Raw genomic sequence first — 15,946 nt, 5'->3', positions numbered from 1 at the left:
GCAACCATTGCTAATGTAAAGACTGGCTCCAAAGCATGGGTCCTGTTTTGAAAAATTAAGCCAAATTATTCTTAAACTTGTAGTTGTGTAATAGAGAAATGTGATCCCCTTCGGACTTGCTGGTGGAATAAGGAGGTAGGGAAATCTTTGCTAGCCTGCAGGTTCAGATGCTGCCCCTGCCACACCGCCTCATGTGATGATCTGAGACAGAAGTCATGACTCCCTCCTCTGCACCCCCAGAGTGGTTGGTGCCACCTCTCATATAGTGGCTGTGAGAAGACTTTTCTCTCCATCTTTCCTGGACACCTAGCAGAGTGCTGTATGCTTAGAGAATAACCAAAAGTTTTGAGTGAAAATATAAAAGGTCAAATTGGACATAAAACATCAAATTGGAACCTGTTAATTAGGAATGGTTTTTAAAAATCATTTATCAAGCCAGGCTTTAAAATATAATTTCTCTTGAAATCCTCACGTAAACCCCAAATGGATATCCCTGTCCCTGTCTTATAGATGAAGAAACTGAAGTTCAGAGACATCAAGTAGCTCATTTAGTTTATACTGTTAGTAAGAGGTGGATGGAGCCTGGAATCAAATTCAGTTTCGTCTGGTTGTAGCAGCTATTCTCTTACCATTATCCACATTGGTTGATGATAAGCATGTTTTTTTCTCTTTTACTATACCCTCTTCTGCTGCCACAATTAATCCTCATTTAAATGTTTTTCAAGTTCTAATTTCTGCCAGGAACTTAGACAAATTATTAGATCAGCTGGCCCAACTAGATCATTTGAGTCTCTTAAAGACCCTGTGAGGTGGGTACTACTGTCACCCCATTTTACAGATGAGAAGACTGAGGCCCTGAGAAGTAAGGAGACATGCCCAATGCCATGTGCCCAATACCTGGCACATAGTGAATGTTCTATGAGGATTACTTATTGTTTCAGCTAGCATTGTTCAGATGAGGTCATTCACTGAATCCTTTAATCTTGGAATACTAAGAAAGGGGTAAATACTTGTTTTGAATGGTTTAAAAAGTTCAGCAGCAGAGGCTGCCCTTTTTTATTTTCAAAAATACAGTGAAAATAGTTCACTTCCTGATAATTTTCAGCAGGTCCCTCTCTGAAGGCAGCTGACTTGATCTGGACTAGGTCAGATTTCACCTTGATTTCCACTGAGAAATGTACATCCTGCTGGGGGTGAACACACACATGTTCACACACACATCCAAACAACAAATACTGAGAGGACATTAGCAGTTGAGCCCGTTGGCTAAACTATCTCCTGATAGTTGATGAACCAGGGGCCATCTCCTCTGTGATTAAACTGAGTCAGACTCATCTGTAATTAAGGCACTGTTAGAATGGGCTCACTTAAGCATGTAACTGCCTTAAAGTTTTGGTTTAAATTTTCTATAAATTAGAAATGAAATTTACAGTGATTTTTTGCTTGCTTTAAAAAAAAAGGTTTTTGTTGTGTCTAACGTCATCACCCATCCCCTTTCAGAAAAATTAACAGAAAATAGTGAATGTGAAGGGAGAAGGACTTAGAACGTAGAGAGTTTTATCTCAGCGGTAAGAATGTGGGAGTGGCAAGAAATGTTTCTTCACCCTCATCTGGGTCAGATAATGTGTCTCTAGGAGCGCTGTTTCTAGAGGGCACCGTGGTACCCTGAGAGGAATAGACTTTGGAATGAGATATGGGTTCAGGTCCCAACCCTGCCAGTGGGCTAGTCACCTTCTTTGACCCTCAGTTTTCTCATCTGTAAAATGACCATAATCAGCACCACTTCACAGAATTGTGTTGACAAGTGTCTACTTCCTGTTGTATACTTCCCCTTTTAGAGAAATAGTTTTCAATTTCAGTTTGTTCTAAAAATCATGTAATTCTATAAAAAAATTACCCCTGGGCTTTTAACTCCGTAAGGCGGGGACCATGTCTTGTTTCCTACTATGTCACTGTTTCCTGGTCCCATGTCTGATACAAGGAAGACCCTCCTTTTTGTCCCAGCTGCACATGACAGCTTTGTCAAAGGGCAACAGTAATCACCCACACAGTTTCTAGTTAACCAGACTAGGTTTGTCATAGAAGAGAACTAGTTAGGAAAATAAAAGAAATAATGAGTATTCTTCTTTAAATTGAAGCATAGTTGATTTACAAGGTTGTGTTAGTTTCAGGTGTACAACAAAGTGATTCAGATACATATATTTTTTTTCAGATTATTTTCCATTATAGGATATTACCGGATATTGAATATAGTTCCTTGTGCTATACAGTAAATCCTTATTGTTTATTTTATATATGGTAGTGTGCATCTGTTAATCCTGTACTCCTAAGTTATCCCGCTCCCCCAATTTATGCCTCCCCCCCTTTCCCCTTTGGTAACTATAAGTTTGTTTCCTATGTCTGTGAATCTGTTTGTTTTGTACATAGATTCATTTGTGCTATTTTTTAGATTCCATATATAAGTGATATAATATTTGTCCTTGTCTGGTTTACTTCACTTACTATGATTATCTCTAGGTCCATCCATGTTGCTGCAAATGGCAATATTTCATTCTTTTTCGTGGCTGAGTAGTGTTCCATTGTGTGTGTGTGTGTGTGTGTGTGTGTGTGTGTGTGTGTATATATATATATATATATATATATATATATATATATATACCACTTCCTTATCCATTCATCTGTCGTTGGACACTTAGGTTGCTTCCATGTCTTTGTAAATAATGCTGCTATGAGCATTGGGGTGCATACATCTTTTCGAATTAGAGTTCTCTTTTTTTTGGATATATGCCCAGGAGTGGGATTGCTGGATCATATTGGTATTTTTAGCTCTTTTTTTAGTTTTTAAAGGGACCTCCCTACTGGTTTCCATAATGGCTGCACCAGTTTACATTCCCACCGATAGCGCAGGAGGGTTCAGTAATGGGTACTTAACCTGTTATGAGAGTGTAGCTGTTTGCAAGACTAACCTTATATTTTCCTTGCAAATATAATCTTCAAATGTATGTTAATCAGCTGAGGGCTCTAGCAAATTATTTTTCACAAACCTGAAAATGTACCTTTACATACACTTGCACTGTGCTTCTTAGTCTTTAAAGAGATTGATGCTCTAGAAAGTTTAAGAGTAAGATTTTTTAAAAGCACCTCATTAAGGAACTTTCAAAATGCAAATGATTTGATTCCTCCAGCAAATGATTTGGAAGTGGGAAGTGTGCTGTCCACTGATGGTAGTAACAGGCTAACGGCTGTTCCATTTTCTCCCAAGTTGGATGACCAAGATTTCTTCCAGGGGTTGAATCCTGGCTTGGCTCCAATCATCAGGCTCTCAGAACATGTATCAAATATGACTATGGCAAGGGGCCCACCGAGGAGGAAACAATTAAGGGGGTAGCCCAAGAGGACTGGGACCTGTGGACTGGTCACCCTCAGTGTGCCCCTGGAGAGCTCTGCAGGGAGTCAGAGAAAGGTAATGGAAGAGGGGCAAAAAGGGACAAGAAGGACACCAGTGGTAGAAAGTGACGAGAGAGACTGAACAGATGAGATACAGGAGTCTGAATGACGAAGGCTAAAATGTGGCCTTTCAAAGGTTTGTAATTCAGCCTGTAGCAGTGAGTCGAACGTGTGTCAAATGTGCTTTTTATGTAATGCAACACTGGATTGTGCCGTGAAGAAAGTGTGATTTTTATAGTTGTCTTTGACTCTCCAGGTAAGTACATGGGAACTCAGAATATTAGAGAAACAGACAGGTCAAATACTAAAAATAGAAACAAATTTGGGTATAGACAATTCTGATATGGACAGAGTACATTTCACAGGAAAATCCGGGAGCGTGTCCCAACTCTTTATTGCTTGTAAAACTTTTTCTAATGATTAAAATTACCTGAATTCAGTAGGCCAGTGCTTAGACATGCTTTATTTCAGCTGAAACTTTACTTCAGTGATATTTATCATTTTATTCCCAGTAATGTCCAACAGTGTGCTTTACACAGAGTAGGTGCTTAATAAATATTTGTTAAAAGAATGAATGAGTGACCAATATATCTCTTGTACTAGGATTTGATTTATATTACAAAATAAGTAAAATTTTGTATTTTTTTCTCATTTTCCTATGTTGTTACTTATGTCAGCCTCATTTTCCTTCATTCACACCACAAAGCCTTTAGCAGAGCTTCTGAAAATGAGCATCAAATATTCGTTGTCTGCATCCAAGTGTGAATTCTCCTGCACATTGCATAGTTCGGTATATAGAGTGGAGACTACTTGGTTTCTCTAAGAATAACCGTCTCATGATATTGGGATAGTAGTCAGTACACTGTCCACTACACAGAACACTGGTGACAGTACACACAGAAAGGGGCTGGGAGAGGTGGAGAAATAGCAGGTGACAAAGGTATCAAGAATCGGATGGACTACTGTTTCATTTGCTTTCATGATTTCTGTTTATATTTTTGTGGCTACACATGTAAGCAGGAGGGGAGGTGGAAAGCTAAGATTCCCCCTGATAGAGGAGTGTCTAGCTTTTTATTACAAGTTAACTCACAAGTTGAGCATTAAAATGTTAATCAAAATTAATCAAAAGGTAAATCTGAAAAATGGGTTAAGTTCAATAGGGAAATAGTTCTCAAGCCATCTCAATGAGTTTACATGTAGGAGCCTGTCCTTTCTCCTTTCGACCTCCAGGTGGTGCTGTTTACCCAGCCATGGCAAGCAGGTGCCCAGCCCCGTTTCCTTCCCCTAAGGTTCACAGCTGGGCTTTCATTTTTTCAAAATATTTTCAGTTTCCACAGATGTGTTCTTTTAAATGGTCAACCACTATTTGAAAACTTGCAAGATTGTTGTGAATTGTGCTTCTTAACCAAGAATATTTTTTTATGTCCAGGACACACCCAGAGTTAGGCGTTTACATTTGTTCATTGGTCCTTTACCTTTCCTTGCTTCTTAGAACCCAGATTCAGTAACAGACACTTGGGCTGTTAGTAGAACTCATCACTCATCCAAGTCCATTTAAACACTTTTGTAATTTAAAAATAGATTTCTAGTTCAGTTAAGACACCTCAACTCCATGGGCTTCTGAGTAAAGAACACCATCTTTATAGGAGTACTTTTATCCCCCAAAGCCAATGAGTGTTCCTAGCAGACCTGACCTGATTTTTTGGTGAGGGGGCGCTTGCCAGACACCCAGAAATGTTTTGATGATTTGAGGTCACCTTTCCAATGGCACCCTGCAGTCCAATCCAAATTCCTCAAAAAAAAGTGTTCCTAGGAAAAAACTAAGAGGGAGTCATGGACAGTTTCTTTCCATTTTAATAGATTTCAGTGGCAAGAATGGTGGGAATTTTGTTGTACAACGTGGAAATAGGACGGGAGTGCAATGGTATCAATTTTACCATCGACAAGGTTTGGAATTTTTAAGATTGGCTTTAAAAAATAACCAGTTAACATGCTTTTCTTGTCCTTTTTTCCTCTTTTCTGTCACAAGGGGTTTGTAAACAAGCTGGATGAATTTATTCAATGGTTAAACGAAGCCATGGAAACCACTGAGAATTGGACACCTCCCAAAGCAGAGACGGATGGCCTTAAACTGTACCTGGAGACGCACTTGGTAGGCAAGATTATGCTGCTCTTGCTGTTAGTTAGGGAAGGATTTTAATGTGCTACTTGTTTGTTTATGGAGAATATCAGTTTTACTTATCAGAAGTCATTATATGCTAATAAACCAAGTTTTAATGGGGTAAATTGCAGAAGCTGAAAATTTACAGGCATTTCAAGTAATGCTATGAAATCTAAATCCTCCATATTTCAAGCTATTTTTTCAAAGCTTTTTCCATAAAGGTAAGTAATTATTTAAAAATATAACTTAGAAAATTTTACTAGACCTTTGCTCTCTAAAGTGACAATTGAAGGTTTTCCTCTTCTTAAAAAGAAAAAATGAAAGAGGTAATTTTGATGACCATTCTAAGTTTTCTAGAATTCTTGTAAAATTAATGAACCTCTCATTATCAAGAGAGTCTACTTTATCTGTTCTACATTGGGTTATTTTAATAAAATATTTAAAACGATGATCTCCATCATTTTTGCTGCTATGTGGGTTTTTCAGCATATAATTAATACAACTGTCATTACACTGGTCCCTGTGCACAGGGAAATCCATGGAGAGGAAGTAGAAAACACTTGGATGAATATGCTTCTGAATATGTTAGAAGCAAGAATTATAGACTGGGGGACATTTGATGAACCTCATGAGGTTTTTACTGAATGCTTCAAATGGCCGATATCAATTATGAAGGGGTGGAAACCAAGTAGTCGAGTGTGATAAAGCATGAAGAAAAAGCACGTTGTCATAGGAAATGAAAATTCAAGCTTTAAGGATCTCATCTTTATTCCTTTCACTGATAGCATAAAATCGACAAAGGCAATGAACACGAATCCTTGGGTACCCAACTGTGGGGCTGATTTTCTGCCCCTCTTACATACTCAGAATTTGGATTGAGTAAACAGTGTGTGGGAGTCCTGCATGTATGTTAGTTCACAGGGTTCCAGAACGGTTCCCTGTGATATTAAATGAGAGAAGGAGAGAGAGGGAGAAGAGAGAAGGAGAGAAGAGGGGGAAGACAGAGAGGATGTTTTAGTTTTTTGCTGCTTGTGTTTTGCAGTGTATTTTATATCATTGCAAGAAAAACAGCCTCAAAATCCTATTGCTGCATGCAGATGGTCTTGTGAAAGATAAAAAAAAATCACAAAACTGGTAGAGGATGCTTCTGTTTTTAGAGACCTGGGTTGATGGTGTGTAAAAACGCCAGTGACCCTAACCACCTCTCTTGTACGTGGGTTTTTAAATACTGCCCTTAGCATTCAATTCCCTGTTGAGTAGAGCCTTGATTTTTTTTTTTTTTAAAGAGGGCATTTCATAATAGCAAGATAAAGATATTCAATGCTTTATAAAGTAAATTGTATTAATTAGAATGTCAACTTTTCACTGGCATTGTTCTGACAGAAATTCTAATCTGTGTTTAAACAGGAGTATATGAACTTTATTTCACATTAAGTGTGCTGTCTTAATTTCTCTTGATTTAATATTTTATGGAAAACACACATTTTGTTTTTGAGGTCCCAGAGGGCATGGGGACACAAAGGGCACTTTAACACTAGACTATTTATTGAAATGAAAGCCAGGCTAGGAGAATATGAACGAAGGTCTCTCCTCTCTTTGGGAGTTGAGTGACACAACCTCTTTGTAACCAACGTGCACTCCTGGTCTCAAATCCGTACTACACAATTCTTTACTTAGCATCCCTGTGTTGGCCTCTGTCTCATTCTAGCCCAACACTATCCATTAGAACTTTCTGTGATGATGGAATATTCTATATTGCACATCCAATGTGCAATAACTAACCACAGCTATCTACTGAGCACTTGAAATGTGGCTAGAGCAACTGAGGAAATGAATTTTCTAACTGTAATTAACTTATGTTTGCATTTAAATTGCCACATGTGGCTTGTGATGACTGTATTCTAGTCCTGTAAATTGTGGAACTCTTTACAGACGTAATGAATGGCAAGTATCCAGTACCTGCCTCATAATGGCATTCTCGGCCAGAATGTGAAAATCATTATCCCCTTTGCTGTGGATCTCTACCTCAGATCCACAACAAACAGCCCTTCTTAAAATGTTTATCTCTTAAAGAATAACCTTGTTCCCGCCTAATGGTCAACACTTTCTTGAATGAATTTTCTCCACCATCATGTCTGTATTAGTTGGGCTAGAGATAACATGGGAACATCCTTACCTCTGCTTTGTGAATAGTGAGGGACTGTAATCTCCAGATTTGTTCACTGTTGTTAACTCAAAATCTCAGGGGCTGAAATTATGAATAATACTGTTTAACAGTTACTGAAGACCTACTGTGTGTGGATTGCCATTGAATGATACTTAAAGACAATTATTGAGTCACTGTTTTACTTCATGCTGTGTCTGCTAGTCTAGATACAGCCTGTTGTTTAAACATCTTTCAAACAAACTCTGAGTTACTGTCTATCTGAGCACAATGTCTCTCTACATATCTCCTGAGCAATATTGTCATTTATATTTTTTATTTTATTTCCTTACTGTGGTGCTGAGTTAATACTAAGTTATTCTTCTCCAAAGAAGGCAAAAAATATCTATCTTTCCATAAAGAAAGTATACAACTAAGTCTAGAGATTTATATTTCTTAGTTCACACCACATAAGTCATTACTGCTCCTTAATGAGTGGGCAAGAGGTATTTATTTGCAAGATTATCTAGTATGTAGACTTAGGTACATGAGTTTCATTAAACATCTCTATCGAGTCTATATTTTAAACGTTAAACCAACAGATGTACAAGCCTCTGAGTCTGGTGTCTCCCCTGAGTTAATAATGTGTTAGAATAGTTGGCACCCTGCAATATTTATTATAAACAAAAGCAAATAAACAATAGCAAAATTTGTACATTTATATTTTGATACTTAATTCAATTCTTTTCCATAACAGTAACCAAGGGTTTTCACCAACACAAATCAATTAAACCTTCACAATACCTTTATGAGAGATATGAAGGAGCTTTATTCTAACTGTAAGAAATACTGTGAAATTGCGATGATACATCAATGATTTTCCATGATAATTAATCATCTGCTTGCAACCTGGCTGCTCCTTCAAAAATACAATTCCTATCTCCTTAGAAAATGACATTTGCAGGAAAATGTTTGAATTTTGCAAGTATTGAGCATATTGAACATTGCTCTTTGAAAACCACTTTTAAAATAGCATTGTATACATATGTTCTTGAATGGATTCCCTTCTTCTTCACCTCTGTCCACTTTTTTAACAGCTTCATTGAGGTATAATTGGCATACTAAATTGTATATACTTAACGTAAACAATTTCGCAAGTTTTGACAAATGTACACACCCATGAAACCGTCACCACAGTCAAGGTGGTGAACATATCCATCACCTCCAAAAGCCTCTTCATGACCCTTTGTAATTGCTCCCTCCCTTCCCTCTCAGCCTTTCCTTCATCCCTAAGTAATCAAGGGTCTACTTTCCATCACTGTTAGATTGTACTTTCTAGAATTTTGCATAAATGGAATCAAACAACATGTTCTCTTTCTCTCTCTATTTTTTTCTTCTTTGGTCTGGTTTCTTTCACCCAGCATACTTATTTTGATGTTGTATGTTCCAATTGTTCATTCATTTTTATTGCTGAATAGTATTCCATTGCATAGTTATAGCACAATTTGATTACCCATTCAACTGATGGTGGACACTAAGGTTGTTTCCCTCACCACCATTTTTATTGGCTAAAGAAGCAAAAGTCACCAAAAATTACATGTAAGTAGAAGCATCATAAAAAAAGCATCATAACTATTTAGATTTTTTTCCTTTGAAAGAATTTATATTACCTTCAGAGTTAGACTGCTGAAGAGTAAGCAGCAGAGCATGACAGCAACTTCTCCCTCAAGAGATTACATTTCATGTCCGTTTGCTTCCGAAAAGATAACTGTCATCTCCCAAATAGTTTTTATCCATGCCTAATTCACAAAATGGTACCACATCATATGCAATCAATTGCAGGAAAACAAAGCAGAAGTTTTTTTTTAAATCTGTAGCCAATCAGAGTATCTAGTAGGAGAAAGCAAAGTCAAACTGACACCAGACATCTGTGCGATAATTAGGAAAAAGAGCCAAGCATAAAGGCCTGGCTTAAACTTGGGAGATAAATTTGCATAGGTAGCACCATGTCATGTTGGGCAAACATTAACCAACCACATAGAAATAGCCTTGGAAAAACAACATTCTTAATTCAATTTGATAAATGAGAAAACATGGGGGAAATGGTGATGATGAGTTCATATATGTTAAGCACCTGCGAGTGCCAGGCAGTTGTTTATGTGTTAGGAATACATGATGAATGAGTTTCGCTTCTTTCTTCTAGGGATTTGCAATCTAAGGGAGATGACCATAGAATAAATGTAGTCATCTTTGGACCCATAAATGATGAATGTAATATAATTTTGAGCAGTAAACTTCTTGTAGGATAAGCAAAGTACTGTTTGGAGCACAGAACAAAGTTTTATTGGTTCTTCCTCAGAGTAGGGAAGGCTCAGAGAGGTAATTTGATGTAGACCTCACAGGCCATATATGATTTGTTAGATAAAGAGGGGAGGAGAGGAGATGGGAGGAAATTTTATGGGCAAGTAAGGGAGGTGGGGTGAGCCATCTGGTGTGGCTGAGGCTAAATTGTGTCCTCCAGGTTAGGGCTGCGTGGTAAAAGAGATTGAACGTCCTTTTAATGGATTGAACTTTTCTCTGAGGGCAAAGGGGACTCATTGAAGGTTTGATTTTATTTTAAAACAGGAGAGTGACAAGAATCAACTGTAAATTCCATGGGGGGAGGGTCAGCTTGCCATATATTAACTGGATAAGTCCATGGCTTAAATGAGAGAATAACAATGGGCATAATGGAAAATGGATTGGAGTATAACAATCTGCCCTTGAAGGGTCTGAAATTTTTTCCTCATTCCTTATTGTGTCATTACTCTAAGTACTTATAAAAACAGACTGAATTAAACTAATAATATGACTGGCTAACAAAAGCTCAGTACAGATGTCTTCCTGCCATCTATATTTAGGTATTTATATCTTTTTTTTTTAAATAGCTTTCATTTGTATCGTAAGAAAAACAATATACTTCTCACAAAGTTTTTAGTCATACCAGAAAATTTCCCAAAATACATTCAGCTGTGTTTCTTTTGCTTGCCCTTCTGTGTCTACCTGTGTTCCATTTCTCATTGCTTGAAGTGAAGAGATGACAGGCTCTCCGTTTTCCCACTTTCCGGTGCCCACCTCTCCCTGCCTACACTCCTCTGCTGAGAGGACAGGCAGCTCTGGCCCAAGAAAGCTGAGCTTCACAACACGAGCAGCTACCACATGCCTGTACTCTTCAGTTAACAACAGACACTCGATCGCGCTTCAAAAGCCTGAGCTGTCTCAATTTGGCTGCCACCTCCCCTCAGCCTTGCTGAGTAGGGCTGGTGGCCTCATAGGAGCTTTGAAGTTCCATTTGCTTGTCATCCTTGATTCCTGTCAGTTTAAGGTGAGTAGCTGAGAGTTTATCAGGGAGAAGCATTACTTCTGTTTGAGGGATTTGAGATACTCGACTCCCAGCCTTGAGTTACTTACTTTGGTAGCTTGTGGATGGAAAGATCTGCTGGAAATTTATAGCACTTAGGCATTTTGAGGTTGATGCCTAAGGAGAGGAGGCTCATCTTGGACATGTGAAAGTCCTGGACCACATTCTTTTGCTCATATAACTTATTCTGTGCATCTAGGAGACAAATAGTATTGTCTTCCCTTTTCAGTTAAAAAGGATCCCTGAACTGTTCCAAGCACCTGGGAACATACTTTTTGCCTGACTCAATTTTGAGACTCTTGTTCCCATCATTTTAAAAATTGCTGTCGGAGATTGGTTCAAGGTGGCGGAGTAGAAGGATGTGCACTAACTCCCTCTTGCGAGAGCACCGGAATCACAACTAACAGCTGAACAATCATCAACAGGAAGACACTGGAACTCACCAAAAAAGATACCCCACATCCAAAGACAAAGGAGAAGCCACAATGAGACGGTAGGAGGGGCGCAATCACAATAAAATAAAATCCCATAACTGCTGGGTGAATGACTCACAAACTGGAGAACACTTATGCCACAGAAGTCCACCCACTGGAGTGAAGGTTCTGAGCCCCACATCAGGCTTCCCAACCTGGGGGTCCGGCAACAGGAGGAAGAATTCCTAGAGAATCAGACTTTGAAGGATAGTGGGATTTGATTACAGGACTTCTACAGGACTGGGGGAAACAGAGACTCCACTCTTGGAGGGCATACACCAAGTAGTGTGTGCATTGGGACCCAGGGGAAGGAGCAGTGACCCGAGGGGAGACTGAACCAGCCCTACCTGCTAGTGTTGGAGGGTCTCCTGTAGAGGCGGGGAGTGGCTGTGGCTCACTGTGAGGACAAGGGTACTGGCAACGGAAGTTCTGGGAAGTACTCTTTGGCATGAGCCCTCCCAGAGTCTGCCATTAGCCCCACCAAAGAGTTGGGTAGCCTCCAGCATTGGGTTGCCTCAAGCCAAACAACTAACATGGAGGGAACCCAGCCCAACCCATCAGCAGAGAAGCAGATTAAAATTTTACTGAGCTCTGCCCACCAGAGCAACACCCAGCTCTACCCACCACCAGTCCCTTCCATCAGGAAACTTGCACAAGCCTCTTAGACAGATAGCCTCATCCACAAGAGGGCAGACAGCAGAAGCAAGAACTACAATCCTGCAACCTGTGGAACAAAAACCACATTCACAGAAAGATAGACAAGATGAAAAGGCAGAGGGCTGTGTACCAGATGAAGGAACAAGATAAAACCCCAGAAAAACAACTAAATGAAGTGGAGATAGGAAACCTTCCAGAAAAAGAATTCAGAATAATGATGGTGAAAATGATCCAGGACCTTGGAAAAAGAATAGAGGCAAAGATCGAGAGGATGCAAGAAATGTTTAATACAGACCTAGAAGAATTAAAAAAGAAACACTAGAAGAATTAAAGAACCAACAAACAGAGATGGACAGTACATTAACTGAAATGAAAAATACAGTAGAAGGAATTAATAGCAGAATAACTGAGGCAGAAGAACGGATAAGTGACCTGGAAGACAGAATGGTGGAATTCACTGCCGCAGAACAGAATAAAGAAAAAAGAATGAAAAGAAATGAAGACAGCCTAAGAGACTTCTGGGGCAACAATAAATGCAACAACATTCGCATGATAGGGGTCCCAGAAGAAGAGAGAGAGAAAGGACCCAAGAAAATATTTGAAGAGATTATAGTTGAAAACTTCCCAAACAAGGGAAGGGAAATAGCCACCCAAGTCCAGGAAGCACAAAGAGTCCCAGGCAGGATAAATCCAAGGAGAAACATACCGAGACACATAGTAATCAAATTGACAAAAATTAAAGACAAAGAAAAATTAATGAAAGCAACAAGGGTAAAACGACGAATAACATACAAAGGAACTCCCATAAGGTTAACAGCTGATTTCTCAGCAGAAACTCTACAAGCCAGAAGAGATAGGCATGATATATTTGAAGTGAAGAAAGGGAAGAACCTGCAACCAAGATTACTGTACCCGGCAAGGATCTCATTGAGATTCGACGGAGAAATCAAAAGTTTTACAGACAAGCAAAAGCTAAGAGATTTCAGCAACACCAAACCAACTCTACAACAAATGCTAAAGGAACTTCTCTAAGTGGGAAACACAAAAAAAGAAGAGGACCTACAAAAACAAACCCAAAACAAGTAAGAAAATGGTAATAGGAACATACATATTGATAATTACCTTAAACATGAATGGATTAAATGCTCCAACCAAAAGACACAGGCTCGCTGAATGGATACAAAAACAAGACCCATATATATGCTGTCTACAAGGGACCCACTTCAGACCTAGGGACACATACAGACTGAAAGTGAGGGGATGAAAAAAGTTATTCCATGCAAATGGAAATCAAGGGAAAGCTGGAGTAGCATTACTTATATCAGATAAAACAGACTTTAAAATAAAGAATGTTACAAGAGACAAGGAAGGACACTACATAATGATCAAGGGATAAATCTAAGAAGAAGATATAACAATTATATATGCACCCAACATAGGAATACCTCAATACATAAGGCAACTGCTAACAGCTATAAAAGAGGAAATCGACAGTAACACAATAACAGTGGAGGACTTTAACAGCTCACTTACACCAATGGACAGATCATCCAGACAGAAAATTAATAAGGAAGCACAAGCTTTAAATGACACATTAAACAAGATGGACTTTATTGATATTTATAGGACATTCCATCTAAAAACAGAAGATTAATCTTTCTTCTCAAGTGCAAACAGAACATTCTCCAGGATAGATCACATCTTGGGTCACAAATCAAGCCCTAGTAAATTTAAGAAAGTTGAAATCATATCAAGCATCTTTTCTGACCACAACACTATGAGATTAGAAATCAATTACAGGAAAAAAAACGTAAAAAACACAAACACATGGAGGCTAAACAATATGTTATTACATAACCAAGAGATTGCTGAAGAAATCAAAGAGGAAATAAAAAAATGTCTAGAGACAAATGACAAAACATGACGATCCAAAACTTATGGGAAGCAGCAAAAGCAGTTCTAAGTGGGAAGTTTATAGCAATACAAGCCTACCTCAAGAAACAAGAAAAATCTCAAATAAACAATCTAACCTTACACCTAAAGGAACTAGAGAAAGAAGAACAAACTAAAGCAAAGTTAGTAGAAGGAAAGAAATCATAAAGATCAGAGCAGAAATAAATGAAATAGAAACAAAGAAAACAATAGCAAAGATCAATAAAACAAAAAGCTGGTTCTTTGAGAAGATAAACAAAATTGATAAACCATTAGCCAGAGTCATCAAGAAAAAGAGGGAGAGGACACAAATCAATAAAATTAGGAATGAAAAAGGAGACGTTACAACAGACACAGCAGAAATACAAAACATCCTAAGAGACTACTACAAGCAACTCTATGCCAATAAAATGGACAACCTGGAAGAAATAGACAAATTGTTAGAAAGGGGGAACCTTCTAAGACTGAACCAGGAAGAAATAGAAAATATGAACAGACCAACCACAAGTAATGAAATGGAAACTGTGATTAAAAATGTTCCAACAAACAAAAGTCCAGGACCAGATGGCTTCACAGGTGAATTCTATCAAACATTTAGAGAAGAGCTAACACCCATCCTTCTCAAACTCTTGCAAAAAATGGTAGAGGAAGGAACACTCCCAAACTTATTCTATGAGGCCACCATCACCCTGATACCAAAACCAGACAAAGATACTACAAAAAAAGAAAATTACAGACCAATATCACTGATGAATATAGATACAAAAATCCTCAACAAAATAGTAGCAAACAGAATCCAATAACACATTAAAAGAATCATACACCATGATCAAGTGGGATTTATCCTAGGGATGCAAGGATTCTTCAATATACACAGTTCACTTAATGTGATAAACCATATTAACAATTTGATCATCTCAATAGATGCAGAAAGACCTTTTGACAAAATTCAACACCATTTATGATTAAAACTCTCCAGAAAGTGGGCATACAGAGAACCTCCCTCAACATAATAAAGGCCATATATGACAAACTCACAGCAAACATCATCCTCAATGGTGAAAAACTGAAACCATTTCCTCTAAGATCAGGAATAAGACAAGGATGTCTACTCTCACCACTGTTATGCAACATAGTTTTGGAAGTCCTAGCCACAGCAATCAGAGAAGAAAAAGAAATAAAATATACAAATTGGAAAAGAAGAAGTAAAACTGCCACTGTTTGCAGATGACATGATACTATACATAGAGAATCCTAAAGATGCTACCAGAAAACTACTAGAGCTAATCAATGAATTTGGTGAACTAGCAGGATACAAAATTAATGCACAGAAATCTCTTGCATTCCTATACACTAATGATGAAAAATCTGAAAGAGAAATTAAGGAAACACTGCCATTTACTGTTGCAACAAAAAGAATAAAATACCTAGGAATAAACCTACTTAAGGAGACAAAAGACCTGTATGCAGAAAACTATAAGACACTGGTGAAAGAAATTAAAGATGATAGAAACAGATGGAGAGGTATACCATGTTCTTGGATTGGAAGAATCAATATTGTGAAAATGACTATATTACCCAAAGCAGTCTACAGATTCAATGTAATCCCTATCAAATTACCAATGGCATTTTTCACAGAACTAGAACAAAAAATCTTAAAATTTGTATGGAGACACAAAAGACCCTGAATAGCCAAAGCTGTCTTTAGGGAAAAAAACGGAGTTGGAGGAATC

At 38.2% G+C, this 15,946-nt stretch overlaps 1 protein-coding gene across 9 annotated transcripts in view; it reads left to right on the top strand.

Moving 5' to 3' along the window:
* The window catches only part of AKAP6 (A-kinase anchoring protein 6), a 594,710-nt gene that overhangs the window by 343,188 nt on the left and 235,576 nt on the right, over window positions 1-15,946 (top strand). For all 9 annotated transcript variants that reach the window (XM_067737971.1, XM_067737915.1, XM_067737937.1 and 6 more), the window contains one exon: window positions 5,477-5,599. In XM_067737971.1, the coding sequence (XP_067594072.1) occupies window positions 5,477-5,599 (123 nt within the window). The remainder of the gene's footprint in view (window positions 1-5,476; window positions 5,600-15,946) is intronic.

The sequence above is a fragment of the Pseudorca crassidens genome, chromosome 1 (genome assembly GCF_039906515.1).
Source record: "Pseudorca crassidens isolate mPseCra1 chromosome 1, mPseCra1.hap1, whole genome shotgun sequence".
Lineage (NCBI taxonomy): Eukaryota > Metazoa > Chordata > Mammalia > Artiodactyla > Delphinidae > Pseudorca > Pseudorca crassidens.
Note: the sequence above shows the minus strand (reverse complement) of the source record. Positions and strands in the feature narration are given on the sequence as shown.